At 34.9% G+C, this 19,039-nt stretch overlaps 1 protein-coding gene across 8 annotated transcripts in view; it reads right to left on the minus strand.

Annotated features, from left to right (window-relative positions):
• FZD3 (frizzled class receptor 3) overlaps positions 1 to 19,039 on the minus strand; it is a 106,690-nt gene that overhangs the window by 81,686 nt on the left and 5,965 nt on the right. For 5 of the 8 annotated variants that reach the window (XM_025462976.3, XM_025462973.3, XM_025462974.3 and 2 more), the window contains exon 2: positions 14,747 to 15,424. In XM_025462976.3, the coding sequence (XP_025318761.1) occupies positions 14,747 to 14,935 (189 nt within the window). In that variant the 5' untranslated portion in view covers positions 14,936 to 15,424. Of the gene's footprint in view, positions 1 to 4,626; positions 4,892 to 14,746; positions 15,425 to 19,039 lie in introns of those variants that run through there. The other 3 variants (XM_035719299.2, XM_025462978.3, XM_025462977.3) reach the window with 3 other exon arrangements.

Raw genomic sequence — 19,039 nt, forward strand, 5'->3', positions numbered from 1 at the left:
AAACAAGAGTCAGATGCTTAACCGACAGAGGCATGCAGGCGCCCCTAACTAGGGTGTTTTCTTTTTTTAAGATTCTATTTATTTATTTGAGAGACAGAGAGCACAAGCAAGGGGAGGGGCAGAGGGAGAGAGAGAAGCAGACTCACCACTGAGCTGGGAGCCACACACAGGGCTCGATCCCAGGACCCCAAGATCACGATTTAAGCCAAAATCAGACTCTCAAATGACTGAGCCACTCAGGCACCCCGGCCTAATTCTACTTCTATGTAAAATTGCATTCTAAATATAAAAAGCGTAAGAAAACTAAAGCAATACTTACAACCACTAAAAAAAGAAAGAAAAAAGAAACACCTAGGTATAAATTTGACAAAACAGGTTTAGAACCTGTACGCAGAAAAATATAAAATGATGACAAAATAAAAGAAGGAATATAAATAAATGAACAAACACACAGTGTATTAGTTTGCTAGAAGTGCTGTAACAAAGTACCATAAACTGAGGGGCTTAACCAACAGAAATTCACTGTTTCACATTTATGGAAGCTAGAAGTCCGAGATCAAGATGTTGGCAGAACCATGTATGTTCCCTCTGAAGGTGCAAGAGAAGGATCTGCTCCTGGTCTCTCTCCTAGTTTCTGGCAGTTCCTTGGATTGTGATAGCATAAATCCGATCTTCACATTGCATTCTCCCTGTGCCTCTTCACGGGTTCTTCCCTCTAGTATGTCTGTGTCCAAATTTCCCTTTTCTTTCTTTTTTAAGATTTTATGTATTAAAGTGAGCCAGAGAGCGAGAGAGACAAAAAGCATAAACAGGAAGAGGGGCAGAAAGGGAGAAACACTTAAAAAAAAAAAAAAAAAAAAAAAGGGCACCCTGGGGGCACAGCAATTTAGCAACGCCTGCAGCCTGGAGTGTGATCCTCAAGACCCAGGATCAAGTCCCGCGTTGGGCTCCCTGCATGGAGCCTGCTTCTCCCTCTGCCTGTGTCTATGCATCTCTCTCTCTCTCTCTGTGTGTGTCTCTCATGAATAAATAAATAAAATCTTTAAAAAAAAAAAAAAAGAAAGAAAGAAAGGGAGAAACAGTCTCCCCACTGAGCAGGGCAACTTGACATAGGATCGATCCCAGCACCTTGGGACCATGACCTTAACCTGACCCGAACCGAAAAGCAGATGCTTAAACGACTGAGCCACCCAGGTGCCCCCAAATTTCCCTTTCGCTAAGGACACCAGTCATGTTGAATTAGGGCTCTTCCCCACTCCAGTATGAGCTCATCTTTACTAATTACATTTGTAATGATCCTATTTCCAAATACGGTCACATTTTGAGGTACTAGGGGTTAGAACTTCAACATATGCATTTTAGGGCAACTCAATTCAACCCATAATAACACTATTTCTGGGTTGAAGATTCAACAGTAAAGATGCCAATTCTCCCCTAAATGATTTCAGATTTAATGAAATTTGTATCAAAACTCAGCATGACTTTTAGTAAAGATGAGTTTATTCTAAAATTATATGAAAAGAAACCCCCAAAAGAATAGACTTTGAAAAAAAAAAAAGTGTGAAGAATCATGCTATCCAATTCTAAGACTTACTATACAGCTAACAGTAATCAAGACAGTGCAATATCAGTGGAGACACAGATACAAAAGATCAATAGAATGTAACAGAGAACCTAGAATTAAACCTATACAAGGATGGACAATCGATTTCTGAAAAAGGAGCAAAAGCAATTCAATGGTGAAAGGATAGTTTTTTCAACAAATGGTGCTGGAAGAAGTGGATATTTATAGATAAGAGAATGAACCAAGAGAACCAAACAAGAAAAAATCTCCAGACTAAGAATTAGGTGAATTTCTTAGAAATTACACCAAAGGAAAAAAAAAAACCTGGAAGTTTTAGACTTATTTAAAATTTAGAACTTCTGTTCTCTTAAAGACCTTGTTAAAAGTTAAAGACAGACTACAGAGTAGGATAAACTATTTGTAAACCATATATCCAACAACGGATTTGTAACCAGACTATATATAGAACTCTAACAACACAAAAATAAGAAACAATTCAATTGCAATATGAACAAAAGACATAACAGATATTTTACCAAAAAGGACATATGAATGGCAAATAAGCATATGAAAAGATGTTCAATATCATTAGCTATAAGGGAAATGCAAATTAAAACCACATGAGGTATTGTTATATGTGTATCAGAAAAATTGAAATTAAAAATTTATGATAATACTAACTGGTAGTGAGAATGTAGAGAAAGTAAATCTCACCTACATTGCTGGTGAGAATGTAAAATGGTACAACCACTAGGGAAAATGGCAGTTTCTTAAAATTCCAAACATATGCTTATCAAATGACACAGCAATCACACTCCTGGGCATTTATCCCTCCAAAATAAAAATTTATGTCTGCACAAAAACCTGTACATCAATGTTCATAGCAGCTTTATTTGTAATAGCAAAGAGCTGAAACAACCTAAATGTTCTTCAATGGGTGGCTGATTAAACAAAACGTGGTATAACTGTATAACAAAATATTCAGAAATTGAAAACAGTAACTATTAATACACAGAACTTGTATAGATCTCAAACAGCATTATGCTAAGTGAAAAAAACTCAAAAGACTACATACTGTATGATTCCATTTATATAAAATTCTTGAAATGACAAAATTATGGATAAGAGAACAAAGTGGTAGTTGCTTAGTATTGGGAAAAGAAAGGAGGTAGAAAGGAAACATAAGGGAATCCCTTAGTGGTGATAAAACAGTTCTTTAATTGTAGAAGTGGCTATACACATCTATATATGTGATAAAATTGCAAAGACTAGGAGCGCATATGGTTGGCTCAGTTGGTGGAGCATGTGACTCTTGATCTAGGGGTTGTGAGCTGAAGCACCACTTTGGGCATAGAGCTTATTGAAAAAGAACTGCAAAGACTACACACACAGATATATGCATATACACACACAAAATGAGTACATGTAAAAACTGGTGAAATATGATAAGTTCTATAGATAGTACCAAAGTTAACTTCCTAGTTTTGAGCTGTATGACAGTTATATAAGATACGAAGACTGGGGGTTGAAGGTGGGGGCTAGGTAGGGTACACAGAATTTCTCTGTACTCTTTTTGCAACTTTCCATGAGTTTCTAATTATTTTTAAATTAAAAGTTAAAAACGTTATTATATTCACATGTTGATGTATGTACATACATCTCATACACACACACGTATGTTTTTACTTATTTGAGAGAGAGCACTCAAGCATGAGCATGGGGAGGAGCAGACTCCCTGCTGAGCACGGAGCCCAACGTGGAGTTTGGTTCCAGGACCCTGAGATCATGACCTGAGCCAAAGGCAGACACTTAACCAACTGAGCCACCCAAGCACCCTTATTTTTATGTATGTCTTAAGTCTCAAAACTTGCTTGGTACTTAGCAACAAATAAAATATCAACCAATTTGATGTTACTATGTTAGTAAAACCTCCATCTGTGAATTACTGATGAATTATAAAACTGATTTAAGTGATTATTTTGTGCTGCCTGCAATAAGCCTAAAGCTGTAAGTTTATGCTCCTGCCACTTATTAGCTGTAAGTACCCTCTGCTGTGTATCTCAGCTAGCATTTACTGACAGTAAAGTGGCAGTAAATTAAGTGCCTTACACATATTATCTCATTTAATCTTCTTGATAATCCCATAAGGTAGGTACTATAATTATTGATCACATTTTATAATACATATGAAGAAAATGAGACCTGAAATTAAGTAACTTGCCCAAGATCACAGAGCTACAAAGACAGACCCAAGAGTCAAGACCCTGGCATTCCTATCTAGAGCCCCTGAATTTAAGCAATTTGTTCTACATCTCTCAACTTGAGTTTTCTCCTCTGTAAGATGGTTTTAATAACATATAAATAACAGTATATAAAATAGCATACAGAACCCAGTAAAGCTTAAAAGGGGATTAGGAAAGAGCTGCAAGTTAACAGAGCTATAGCTATCCTTCCTATACGGTGGGCCTAAGGAACCCGGCTAAATTTGAATTCCCTTGTCACTAACAAGTGAAAGTCAATTGGAATGATGTGATTAAAAAGCAAAACAGAACATGGATGAATATCATAATCATTATGCTGGGTGAAGGAAACCAGACATAAAAAAGTAGATAACATATGATTACATGTATATAAAACTCTAGAAAATGAAAACTAATCCAGTGACAGAAAACAGGTGGTGGCTTGGAGCAGGGAGTGAAGAGGGAGGGTAGACTACAAAGGCACACAAGAAAGCTTCTGGGGTAATGGAAATGTTCTATATTTTGATTGTATTAATGGTTTCATGGACATACACATTTGTCAAAACACTGAACATTTCAAATGGGTCGTTTGCTGTACACTAATTATACCTCAATAAAGCAGTTATATAAAAACAAAAATACTAATGTTTTTCAAATGAGCAAATTGCTTTAACAATTTTTTAACCTAAGCAAAATCAAAATTAAATGAGGTAGTCTGCATATGGTAAAGTTGAGAAATATTAGATTAGGAATACTATTAAAGCTTTATCAAATAGAAAAACAATTTAGCTGATTAATTTTTTAAAGATTTCTACTGCATACCTCCTTAAACAGTAATACTTTTTGTTCGCTAAATCAAGACCAGGGTATAGAAGTTTACAAACTGAAAAGTAACTTTCCTAAAATTAAATTTCTGGTTTCTATAACAAAGGTGCACTACACGGAACCTTCCATTCTTTGTTCAAATTCAAATCAACCAAGCCTTTGTGCTCCCATTCTCTTTCTTCTTTCAAATTTCCATTCCCGTTACCATAGGAACCTGCTAGCTGACAAGCCTTCAAGCACAGCAACAGCCCAAGCTTAGCAAGGGGTATGAAAAGGGGACAGAGTCAAAGGCCAAATTTTGACTCATGAGAATCAGAATTCCGATCTTTGTCACTCTACAAAGTGTCTGGTAACCATAGAAACTGTATCCTACTGCGTTCGGGAATATTTGTCTAAATTCACTAAAAGCGAAACCAAATGTGGAGTGGCCCTGGAAACTCAAAAAATGGTACTCATTTTATTTCAGATCCAAACTAGAATAAGAAGTTATTCAAAAACAACTTTTCAGAATAATTTCAAGTGATTTAAAATTAGATCTTTAAAAAACTCCTTTTCTGTAAAAATAAATTCTCATAGGAAAAGAGATCTAAAACTTTAAGAATTATTTTGTATTTAAAAATTCTAGGTTTAAAAAAAAAAATTCTAGGTTTGAAAAATACCTTTAATCCTACAGATTTTTTTCTTTTGCAAATCTTAATTTTTAAAAATGCCTTGAGGACAGTGTACTAAATACTTTTCAACAGTATTTCGGTAAGTTGGTTTATAGAAATTTGCCATTATGAGAGGAACAGATTTATATTCTTAAGTCAAAGGGGAATTCCCAGAAGAGCCCATAAATTTGACTTTTCTTTAAGGAAGTAAATTTTAATATTTCAAATACCATGAACAGTTCTGAACTATGATCACTCTCAAAAGATAAAACCTGATGATCAAAATTCTATCACGCTTCATAATTTAATTGAAAATAAGTATTTTAAAGGTATTCCTTTAAAGTGATTGGTCACACAAGAAAATCAAAGAAAAAACTTAAAATACTATTTTTTTCTTAAAGTCAGAAATAACTAAATGCTATTAATTCTCCAATACCTTACGTACATTTTTCAATTTACAAGATTCTTAATTCCTGACTTCTTAAGCCGTTTCACTAGATTGTTGTTTGTTTCAAGCATACCATCTAAACAGTAAACTAACAAAAGACAATAAGAGAAGCAAATCTGATAATGCATGTATTCTGAAGATAAAAACCATGAATTGCAATCAAATTCATTTTCTAAAAGGCCTATCCACAAAATGTTAATAATTACTACCATATAGGAGTATATTACACTATTCTCTCACAAAAAACAAAAAGAAACCCTGTCTTTCATTCAAATACCATCTACAAGTGATTCCTTCCACAGAAAATTCTCTCTTTCAAATCCCCTTAGCACTTTATGCCTTCTTTCGGTGGTACTTACCAAGTTCTTCTTGTGTTTCACTCATTCAATCAAAATATATTTAATATATACTAACTCCTGCCCACTGTAACTGAGAACTAAACAAAAAAGAACTGTTGGGGTTATTAAAAATAAAGTTTCTTCACTAATTTTACTATTTTAAAAGCATAATATGATTCTTACAGAAAAATTTAAAAATATAAACATTAAATAAGACACAGAAAACACAAATAAATTGTGCTAATTCAGGAAAACTACTGTTGGCCTTGGTGAAAATCCTTCCAGATCACTTACTCTTCATAAACACACACACACACACACACACACACACACACATATTTTTTAAGAAAAATGGGATGATACCACATATAATGATATCCACTCCTATCTTCTTTTTCCTACATAACGTAGGAAAAGTACAACCATCAGTACAACCATCAACCATCTTTTGACAAAGATCAAGAAAAGATTAAGGCATAAGGAACATTAAAGCCTAGAGATGAGAAAGACAGGTTGCGCTTTTCTTTTACTTAATTACAACACTTACAAGTACAAACACATGATGCCCAAAGCTCTGAGTCACTTTGATTAGCTGCTCCCCACCTCTCAAAAGGCAAAGTAAAATACTAGTGTTCACAGTTATATGGTACTCTTGGGATTGGGATTACCATCCCCATAAAGCACCTTCTATTTACAGCGGCAGATTAAGTGCTTAGAGCAAGACTACTATCATCTCTTAAAAGACTTTGTAGGGGATGCCTGGGTGGCTCAGTGGTTTAGCGCCTGCCTTGGCCCAGGGCGTGATCCTGGAGTTCTGGGATCAAGTCCCACATCGGGCTCCCTGTATGGAGCCTGCTTCTCCCTCTGCCTGTATCTCTGCCTCTCTGTCTCTCATGAATAAATAAATAAATAAATAATCTTAAAAAAAAAAAAAAAAAGACTTTGTAAAGTTCATTAATTAATTCAAGCATTTTATTTTTTAGCAATTTATTTAGTAGTTCCTATTGTGAGTCACTGGACTGTGTGTGTGGGGTGCTGGACATACGAAGATGAATAAGGACAAGCTCTGATTTCAAAAGCAAAAGACAGAAACAACCCAAATATCCATCAATAGGAAAACTGAATGAAAAAAAAATGAGGATAACTTAATACCCACTAGGATGACTATTATAACAAAAACAAAACCAGAAAATAACAAGTGCTGGCAAGGATGTGGAGAAATTGGAACCTCTGTGGCACTGATGGGAATGTAAAATGGAAGCAGCTGCTATGGAAAACAGTATCGCGGTTCCTCAAAAAGTTAAATATAGAATTATCATATGTCTCAGTAATTCCTCTTCTGGGTATATAGCGCCAAAAATTGAAAGTAGGGACTCAAACAAGTATTTTACACCCATGTTCATAGCAGCATTATTCATAACAGCCAAAAGGTAGAAGCAACTCAAGTGTTTGATGGATGAGTGGATAAACAAAATGTGGTATACACATACAATGAAGTATCATTTGGCTTTAAACGGAAAGGAAATCCTGGCATTTGCTACATGGATGAACCTTGAAGACATTATGTTAAGTGAAATAAGCCAGTCACAAAAGGACAAATATTGTATCGTTCCTCATATATTAGGTACCTACTAGCATAATTAAATTCAGAGTGAAAGAAGAATGGTAGTTGCCAGGGGCCTGGAGGAGAGGAAAACGGGGAATTATTGTTTACTTCGTACAGAGTTTCAGTTTTGTTAAATTAAAAAGTGCTAGAGATGAATAGAGATCATAATTGTATAACAAGATGAATATACTTCATATCACCAAGCTGTATACCTAAAGTTGGAAGGGTTGGAATGGTGAACTTTGTATGTATTTTTACAGTTCAAAAAAACATTTTAATAACCAATATCTATAAATACTACTATGGAATATCCATGATATATTGTTAAATGAAACAAGATAGAAAAGACAAATATGACACTATTATCAAAGAAAGGCAAAAGAATATACATGAACAAATATTGAACATCTTATATAAATATTAAATTATATTTAAATTTTTGTAATAGAAAAATAAACAAAACTCTTTCAATGACATTTAAGAGGAAAGAAAGAACAAGATAGAGTGGGAAAGGTCCAGAAACTAGACTTTTCTGAATGTATCTTGTTCTGTATATATAGTTTTGGGGTTTTTTTTTAAAGATTTTATTTATTCATGAGAGACAGAGAGAGAGGCAAAGACATAGGCAGAGGGAGAAGCAGGCTTCATACAGGGAGCCTGATGTGGGACTCGATGAGCCAAAGGCAGACACTCAATAGCTGAGTCATCCAGGTGTCCCTGTATATACAGTTGTTTTTCTGTTTTTTTTTTAAGATCTTATTTATTTATTTATTCATTCATGAGAGACAGAGAGAGAGAGAGGCAGAGGCACAGGCAGAGGGAGAAGCAGGCTCCATGCAGGGAGCCCGACGTGGAACTCAATACTGGGTCTCAGGATCACACCCTGGGCTGCAGGCGGCGCTAAACTGCTGCGCTACATGGGCTGCCCCTATATACAGTTTTTTTGTTTGTTTGTTTTAATTTTTTTTCCCCTGTATACAGTTTTAAAACACAATTAGAAAGAAGGAAAGTTTTGGGACCCCTAGGTGGCTCAGCAATTGAGCAGCTGCCTTCAGCTCAAGGCCTGATCCCAGGGTCCCGGGATCGAGTCCCCACATCAGGCTCTTCGCAGGGAGTCTGCATGGCCATCTGCCTATGTCTCTGCCTCTCTCCCTCTGTTTCTCATGAATAAGTAAAGTCCTTAAGAAAGAAAGAAACTTTAAAAAAAATTTTAAAGTCATTTCTCAATAAATGAAACATATGAATCTAAATGTGTATTGAGTTTAACCACACAAAGAAGTATTTAACTTTAAAACACAGTAATTTGCCAGTATATCTTTGGTGAGTTACATGCCTAAAGACAAAAAGAAGTACAAAACAAACAAACTGCTTCCAGTAATCATATTGTAATAATTGTTCTTATGTAATGTATGTGTATCATAAAGCTTCAATATAAGAAAAAAGAAAAAATAAGATTTTATAATGTTAAAAACTCTGCAATATTATTTGAATTGAAAGTATCAATATAAACTCAGGATGTACTTTCTTTTAAAAAAAGTTTCTGGGCAGCCGGGGTGGCTCAGCAGTTTAGTGCTGCCTCAACCCAGGATCAAGTCCCATATCAGGCACCCTGCAAGGAACCTATGACAGACTACTAGGGTAGCGTCAAAACCTAGAAGCTAGGGATCCCTGGGTGGCGCAGCGGTTTGGCGCCTGCCTTTGGCTCAGGGCGCGATCCTGGAGACCTGGGATCGAATCCCACGTCGGGCTCCCAGTGCATGGAGCCTGCTTCTCTCTCTGCCTGTGTCTCTGCCTCTCTCTCTCTCTCTGTGTGTGACTATCATAAATAAATAAATTAAAAAAAAACAAAAAAAACAAAAAAAAAAACCTAGAAGCTACCTTGAAGAGGCTTCCACTACAAAAGATAGCAAGTACAGTTAGAGTCCAAGTAGGAATAATAACTGTAATGGACTTGAAACAAACCAAATATGTTAAATCTATGAGTTTATAATGAAACCTTTAAAAAAAAAAAAGACTTCATTGTTCACCTTTGAAGGATGTTTGGGAATCAAGTCATGATCTGAAAAACGAATAAATACTGATAAATATTTGAGAATAACCAAGTATTTATCTTATCTTTCTTATATAGACTGTACATGAGAGTAACTTAGCAGCCCAACAGTCAATGAGTGGAATTTTCTGTTTATGAAGCATTCCAGCTGAGAAGTGAAGAATGACAGAATTAAATTATAAGCATTTTTATAAAACTTTAATGAAATTATCAATCTAAGAGATGATCATGAATGCATTCCAAAATTACAAAGTGACAACCAGATATTATGTGCCCATGAAGTATTTTCCTAAAAAAAATCAAAAAAGGAGACAAAAGAACATGGGAAATAAAACCACAGGGATGCAATCAACCAAATAAAGACAATGGGAAACTCTATAAGGCAAACATATTACAAGAAAAAAAGAGAGGAAAAGGAGAAACTATAAAAGAAAGACATATCAATTGAATGCAATATATGAATCCTGATTTGAAAAGCCAACTATATAAACAACCGTGAAATGGTCAGAGTAAAGTGAACATTTAACTGGATAATTGATGATACTGAGGAAGTAATAAAGGTAAGGTGTTTATTTTTTTTTTTTTAATTTATTTATGATAGTCACAGAGAGAGAGAGAGAGAGAGGGGCAGAGACACAGGCAGAGGGAGAAGCAGGCTCCATGCACCGAGAGCCCGATGTGGGATTCGATCCCGGGTCTCCAGGATCGCGCCCTGGGCCAAAGGCAGGCGCTAACCCGCTGCGCCACCCAGGGATCCCAGGTAAGGTGTTTATATATTTTTTTAAGAGTTCTTACTTTTTTTTAGAGATATATACAGAAATATTTGTAGATGGAATTATGGTGTTTGAAATTTGCTTCAAAGTAACCCAGTTGGGATATGCAGTCATAAATGAAACAAAACTAGCTGTGATAAAGATTTTGTTTATTTATTCATGAGAGACACAGAGAGAAAAAGAGGCAGTGGGAGAAGCAGGCTCCATGAAGGGAGCCTGATATGGGACTCCATCCTGGATCTCCGGGATCATGCCCTGGGCCGAAGGCTGCGTTAAACTGCTGAGCCACCCGGGTTGTTTTGTTTTTTTTTTTAAGATTTTGAGTTGATAATTTTTGAAGCTAGATGGTAAGTAATGGGTATATGGTGTCCATTATACTATTATCTATATGTCTATATAACTAAAATTATCTATAATAAAGCTTTTTTTTAAGTTACAGTTTGAGTCTGGATAACATGAAGATTGGTTCAAACATGCTTTGTTCTTTTTTTTTTTAAAAACATGCTTTGTTCTTAATGAATCATAAAGGATACCAGGATTTTGACCTTTTAGGTTCTGTGTTCCCAGCAGAATCTATCCCACTGCCAACTTTCCATGCTACAGAAAATCTTTGAGAATGACAAAAGAAAACAGGAAATGGGAGGCAAACACAAACAATCCCAAGAGTTTATCCTCTGATTATCCTAAGAGTGGTCTAGTTTCTCTTAAAAAACAAACAAAAAAAAAGACAAGGGGCACCTGTGTGGCTTAGTAGGTTAAATATCTGACTCCTGGTTTCGGTTCAGGTCATGATCTTAGGGTCATGGGATCAAGCCTCACATTGGGATCTATACTGGGCATGGAGCCTGCTTAACATTCTCTCCCTCTCCCCACCCCCCACACTCCACTTGCACATGTTCTTTCTCTCTCAAAAAAAAAAAAAAAAAAAGGAGTAGACAAGTTATCAACCTCATAAAAAGGTAAGAATGCTTGTTCCACATATTAACTGAAGTTAAATAGGGTGACAGGCAACAAGGAGTACTGCTTTGCATTTATACAGCACTTTAACTTTTCAAATTTTTTAAATATACACATCACTTACATCATTGAATCTTAACCTTGTAAAATGGACAGGGAAAAAAATTCACTTCCTAGAGGAAACTAACACAAAGAAGTTACAAAACTATTTAGTGGCAAAATAACAAATTTCCTATCCCTCATTTAGTGCTTTTTCCACTAAACTGTCTCTTCCTATTCAACTGCATTTAATTATCCAGTATAGGGAGGAAGGCTGTTCAGATCTCTTTTATTACCACTGCAGTCATAAATACCTGATAACATGCGGTTGGTAAAGATAGTTACCAACAATTTGTTAACACTTTCTTGACTGTGCTGGACAGCTCCCAAAAATTTACTTAGCAATTCGGACAGCCCAAATGGTTTGAAACTCAGGAATGAGAAATTTTTTTCTCTGTCAAAAGCCACTCATGAGGAAAAAACATCAAGTCAAGAACTTATAAAAATTTAGTGTTTCTGTATAGATGAGTATGTTTTAGAAGGGGGGGGATAGAGAAATAAACATATTAGTAAAGATCTTCTTTTCCAACTTAATGACTTGATACTTACATTATCCCATTTATTTAAATATGTCCCAAATTCAATGAAAGTATAGACTAAGAATCTTATACCTACAATGAAAGAACAGCCAATTTATTAACTCTGAATAATCATATGTGAAATAACCCAGATTCTGTACTTCCTCTCATCTGTGGTATCCCTAGCTCACTGTCCTATACTATTCTATTCCAGGCACTCATTTTGACTCAGCAAATCATACAGGAATGACCCTAAGGCAGACCTGAAACATGGGCCTGCACCTAAGAAATTATCTTTCAATTCACTATGACCCACAGTGAACACTCAAAAATGTGCTCCCACTGTTTGCTCCAACTACTTGCTCCTGTTAAAAGTTGACAGACACATTCTAGAATCAGAGATAGATTCTTGTCCTTATAAGGGCCCAAGAATCCCTACTTCCATCTAGAAGGATGTTTTGTTGACTGCTGAGTTTCCATGTCCTTTGCTATTACAGAAACTTTACACTCTCAAACTGACAATTCTGTCAGTGGCATCATTGTCTTGATATAACAACCATGTAACAACTATCTGCAATATTATTTAAGTCAAAGAACTGGAGCCTTCTCTTAGAAAATACTGCCCACTTAGGTGCTCTCCCCAGAATGTATGAAATTTAAAAAGAAGCAACCTTATTGCCAATAAACAATCTAGACTACACAGGCAACTGTGAGAAGAAGGTAGTGATAGCTTACTATGCCATTATTATGAATGTCCCAAAAGCCTACACATAGGAATGCAAGTTCATTTAGAACAAATACATTATCTTTCTGGTACTTTCTCTTTAGGATCATTTAGAAACAGAATTGGAATAGAATTAACATTTGTAGTTAACCTACTGTGTGCCATTCCCTGTACTAGCTACTTTATAAGTTTAATCCTAACAGCCCTTCAAGGTTTTTTGTTATTACTGCCTTTTCACAAATGAAGAAACCAAGGCTAAGTGACTATTCAAAGTCTTAAAGCTACTACAAAGCAGAACCAAAAGTTGAACCCATATCAGTTCAAACATCTTGATTACTTGCTTCTTATTACACTATTTGCTTTCCAAAGGAGTTATACTGACTTATAATGATACTAAAAACAAAGGTATTTCTTTTTTTTAAATTTTTTATTTATTTATGATAGTCACAGAGAGAGAGAGAGAGAGAGAGAGAGAGAGAGGCAGAGACACAGGCAGAGGGAGAAGCAGGCTCCATGCACCGGGAGCCCGACGTGAGATTCAATCCCGGGTCTCCAGGATCGCGCCCTGGGCCAAAGGCAGGCTCCAAACCGTTGCGCCACCCAGGGATCCCAAAACAAAGGTATTTCTACTCCAATTTTTTTGATAAGAGAATTGATGGTTTTAATACACAGCAAGGAACACTACGCCTGGAACCAAAATAATGTATTAAGACACTATCCATTTTCATATCCTAATCTGATAGTGTATACCAAATCTCCCTGTATCAGACCTTACATAGTCAGAAGAGTAGAAAATGCTCAATCTCTGTAATATTTTCAAATATTTGGAATATATAAGATATCCTCCACATTTCAAAATCTGCAAATAATAGTCTTTCTATAAATTTTCCCAGGCACATTTATGTTAGTCTACTTGGAAGTAATGAATCTTTGGGTTTTACCATAAAATGAAGCATTCCAAAACATATAGGCTTCAATGTGCTGAAAGCACTATAATAATAGATTACAGACTAAAGTACAAAACATTCTCTGTATAATTATTATTAATTCCACCTTACAAGCAAAGAAGCTATGGTAAGAAAGTTCTCATAATTTTCCCAAAGTAATAAAGCTAGAAAATGATAAAGCTAGAATTCAAGCCTATTTGCATAACTCCAAAGCCTATGCTTCCTATTGCCACCATCGGGGGCCGCCTGGCTCCTATCTGGTAAGCATATTATCCTTGTCCACAATTCTAAAATCTCTGTAGAAATGCATGCATAGTTATTTAAACCTATTGTTAACTATGTTCATTAATTTGTCATAGTTTCTAAAGTAAAATCATTAAAAAGTTATCTGAAGAACTACTATTAGAAATATTCAAGAAAGGCAACACATTTTCATAAAATTCTGAGAGGTCAAGAACAGTTAAAATTTATACAACCAAACCTTAAACCTTTTTTGTTCATCAGGAGTTATCATCCTTAAATTGATGTGATGGTAAAATCATAAACATTTTTCAAAGTTTTTAAGAAAATTTAAATACCATAAACCACCAGCCTAAAGGCTGAACAAAGAACTTATTTTACAAGATCATGTTACCTTCAATACTTAAGGAATGAAGTGTGACTATTATTATATTCTACTCTTTATCTGAGGTTTTATTATCAAACAGAAAAAATGTAATATCATAACTTGGACAATTTTAAACTTCTCAATGGCTATTAACTTCCATGTTCCAATGTTTCATATTTCTTTATAAAAACACATCTAAAAATAAGTCAAGAGTAACATTCCCCAAACATGAATTCTTCAATCTATTACAGTTTGAACCTAAACATATAACTTTTTAATGTATAAGATATAGTTAAAAATAACATTCTTCTGTTTTTAATCAAACACATTCATTAGAGTAGTTAACAAGACATTATAAGAATCACCATTAAGATACATCAAATAATAGATCAAGTCTTACCTCCATTGCTAAAGCTGCTGTCTGTTGGTCATAGTGATTCAGAAGATTAGGCATAAAGGTAGTATTATAAGGCAAATCTTGGCACATCCTCAAGGTAATGGGTTCACAAGAAAACAAACTGTGCCCACCTATATGTCCCACAAACATAGTCAAGGGCCAAAAGTAGAAGACAATCCAACTCATAGCCATCCTTCCTGGATCTGAATGAGATTTGGATGATCAGGCCTACTCAATATGTATTTTAGATCATTATTCACCTGCAGGTCTCAGCTTGAAAGTATTTCTTCTATATCTTACTGTTAAGTTCTTCAAACAGTTAAATACTCTTTGACCATCAGAGGTTTGTTAGCTTGGTCTCACAAAAGGCATTTGTTTTTGGTTTCACAATACGGGAAAATGACATCATCTTGTCTCTTCTTTTCATTTTATTACATAGGGCATATCTGGCCAACATATCAAGTTGATCAACCACATTCCCAAACAACAGATTCCATCTTAGGAGAGCTATTTCTTCCTTTGGTTGAAATATCTGCAAAGTATTTTTTTAATGGGCAATATTAATAATTTCTTCTCAAAATATTGTAGACTTGATATTAAAGCCTTTGATGAGTTCAGTAAAGTTGCTGGATACAAATCAATATACAAAAATCGGTTGTGTTTCCACACACCAACAATGAACTATGAGAAAGAGAAATAAAACAATCTTTGATGAGAGATATCATACTGACTTAATAAACAAAATACATCAGTATTTCACAGAGACATAGTATAGTTTTTCTCCTTTATCATTTATTCTGTAGATATCCTTAACCAGAACTTAAAGGCAATTTTCTTCCCTCAGTTGCTTATATAACATATGGTTTAATTCCTTATCTAGAATGGCAGTTTCTCATTTGTCACAAAATATAATTGATCCATTTTGAAAAATTCTTATGCTGTTGTACTAAATTTAAATATCTGCCATATTTATAACCAAAACTACTGAATTTAAAATGTATTATATGTGTTTTAATCATTAATGGTGCATTTCTACATTAACTGATTTGGCAGAAGGTATCTGTGAAAAAGTTGAAATATAAATAAATTGGATGAATTCAAGTCCCTTACTAGCTGTGTTAAGTGTAAACATATCATTTAACTTCTCTGAACTCAGAATTTTTCTTCCTGAAAATACTCTCTCTCTTACAAGTATGATATACAAATGAATTATGAGATAATATATGTAAAAGTACTTTATAAAATAGTAAAGCAGCATTAAACATTAAGTAATTTTATTACTGAAGTACAAAGGCTACAAAGATACAAGATACAAGATACAAAGGCTATCTCCATCAACCAATACTGAACTGGCAAACAGAAGGTTCTAAAAGTATTATCAAGAAATTTTTCCAACATTACATCATCTTTTTAGTGCAGAAACAGTATCTAGATGTAGAAATATCTGACTAACAAATGTTTCACAGCACAGCCATGCTGCAGAGAATAAAAATCATTCCTAAAAAGAAAAATCACAGCAGGAATAGGAATGATTCCCAGTTACAGTTTCCACTAAGCTTTAGATTCTTTTGATTTGCTCCTACTTTTCCAGGGGCAAGAATACATATCTTGTTTGGGGCTGAGAGGGTAGAATGGGTAGAATGAAAGGTAGGTCTGGTAGGAAAACAGCATTTACTAAGCTATCATGGCTTCATTTGGCTTAATAATGGTTAAATTTAATTTCATTTTGTTTTATATATGCATTGGCTATTTCTGTGTTTGTTGTGAAGAGCCTTTGTTCAGAAAACATGAGAAGTTCAGGTTCAGAAATTCTGAGAGACCCACATAAACAGGACAACTTAAATACCAGGACCCATGACAGCTTAGACTTTGAGACCTGTACTGGTTTCACTGAAGCAAGAAAAGAAACTGTTCTTAGTTCACTATCAATGCTTGGGACCTCTACATCCCAAGCTTTAGTTACTAAGTAGAAAAAAAATAATATTTGGAGAAAATAAAGCAGTGGCTAAACCTTTCCAATTTCTTCCTGTAGTACATGGTATTAAGTGGTGGAAGGGACAAGGTCTATGAATTAGGAATACTAAGAATTAAAATTAGGAATATTAAAGTTATGAGCAATCTTTGCCCTAAATGACTATTCTCTCTATGCAAAATCTCTAAGTCAGAGATCTTTGCCACAGTTTCTTGGCCTGCCATATTTTTTTCCTCCTTCAAGCTGGCCCCAAAATTGTGAGGTCTGGCTATAAAAAACTGGTAGTAAACACAGTCGTTTATATTTAAGCTTAATTATGTGCAACACAGTAACAATTATGCATATCATTAAATATGTGTCAAAAAACTACTGAAAGCTTTATCTGGTTACAGTATTAAAATATCTATGTAAAAATTCAATCTTTGTAGTTTGTTGCTCATGCAGCATGCTCATCAGCTTGCAATTAAACAAAAGAGAACACTGTTCCTTTTTAAAATATATTTATAGCAATATCAAGAATTTTTAAAATTTCATTTAGACTAAAGAATTTTTCAAATTTCACTTAGGCTAATTTTTCAAACAATTAAGTGTTTCAAATTTATGGTTCAAAGACTATCATATAAAAGAAGGAATGTGAATACCTCCCTGGGTTTTTAAAACTAGAAGACATCCCCTTATACTTATACCTACTTTATTTACCTTATTTCCTCTCAATTATTCCTTTGGCCTCATGTACAAATGAAGCTTCCCACATTTTTTTTTTTTAAGATTTTATTTATTTATTCATGATAGTCACACAGAGAGAGAGAGAGAGAGAGAGAGAGGCAGAGACACAGGCAGAGGGAGAAGCAGGCTCCATGCAGGGAGCCCGACGTGGGACTCGATCCCGGGTCTCCAGGATCGCGCCCTGGGCCAAAGGCAGGCGCCAAACCGCTGCGCCACCCAGGGATCCCTTCCCACAGTCTTATAAAAGTGTTTCCTTTATGTACTACAACACCCAAATTACCATATATCAAAACTCTTCTGTAAAATCTATTGTTAGGCTCAAGTCAGATGAAAATCTTATTATTTTAAGACTACAGTTTATGATTATTGAAATAAAAGTGAATTCAAGTTAAGACAAAAAGTAAAAATCTTAAAACAGTTTCTTTTTCCTCCAAATAAGAGATTCCCTAATTTTAACGTGTAGCAGATTTACAGATCACCTTACAGAAGTCTAAGAAATCTGAATTTCTGGAGACACCTGGGTGGCTCAGTGGTTTAAGCATTCGCCTTTGGCTAGGGTCGTGATCCTTTGGCTCAGGGTCCTGGGATCGAGTCCCGTATTGGGCTCCCCACCAGCCTGCTTCTCCCTCTGCTTATGTCTTTCATGAATAAATAAATACAATCTTAAAAAAAAAAAAAAAAATCTGAGAGCAGCCCAGGTGGCTCAGTGGTTAGTGCCGCCTTCAGCCCAGGGCGTGATCATGGAGACCTGGGATCCAGTCCCACTTTGGGCTCCCTGCACGGAGTCTTCTTCTCCCTCTGACTGTGTCTCTGCCTCTCTCTCTGTCTCTGTGTCTCTCAGGAATAAATAAATAACATCTTTAAAAGAATTTTTTTTTAAAAATCTGAATTTCTGGAGAATGAACTACGTTCTAACAATTACTTCAGATACAATTACAAACAGTTTATATGTTATGTTTTGAGAATGCTATCCTAAAATATAGTAATTTAAAAGAGTATAGGTATATTTAAATATACTTATATGCTTAGCAGAATACATAAATTTTTTAAAAAAGCAGACAAGGAATAATACTTCAATAGAAAAATGGGAAAAGGACATAAATTTATAAATGAACTACAAATAACCAATAAACACACCAAAAGGTATTCAACTTTACTACTAATAAAAAAATGCAAATGTAAGAGAACATTTTTGCCAAATGCAAAAATAACAGTGAAATAACACAGTATAGCAGAGGGTACAGAAAAAAAGAATATTTTCAACATTCCAACAATTTGAAATACTACTGTAAACTGGTTGGTATTTTTACCAGTACTGGTTGGCTACTTACCTTAAAAGCCCTTAAAATGTGCACAATTTGATGCAACAAGTCTAATCTATAATTTATTCTAAGTAAACACATAAGTACACATGCATAACCAAAATGTTAGAGCAACATTGTTTATAAAATAAAAAACTAGAAACCCAAAAGTCTATCAATAAGGGATTCATTAAAAAACAAAACTATGGTACAACCACACAGTGGAGTATTATATAGTCACTAATAATGATGAGCAAGATCTCTATTTACTGACAGGGTAAGACAGTAATAATACAA

Source organism: Canis lupus, chromosome 25 (genome assembly GCF_003254725.2).
Source record: "Canis lupus dingo isolate Sandy chromosome 25, ASM325472v2, whole genome shotgun sequence".
Taxonomy (NCBI): domain Eukaryota; kingdom Metazoa; phylum Chordata; class Mammalia; order Carnivora; family Canidae; genus Canis; species Canis lupus.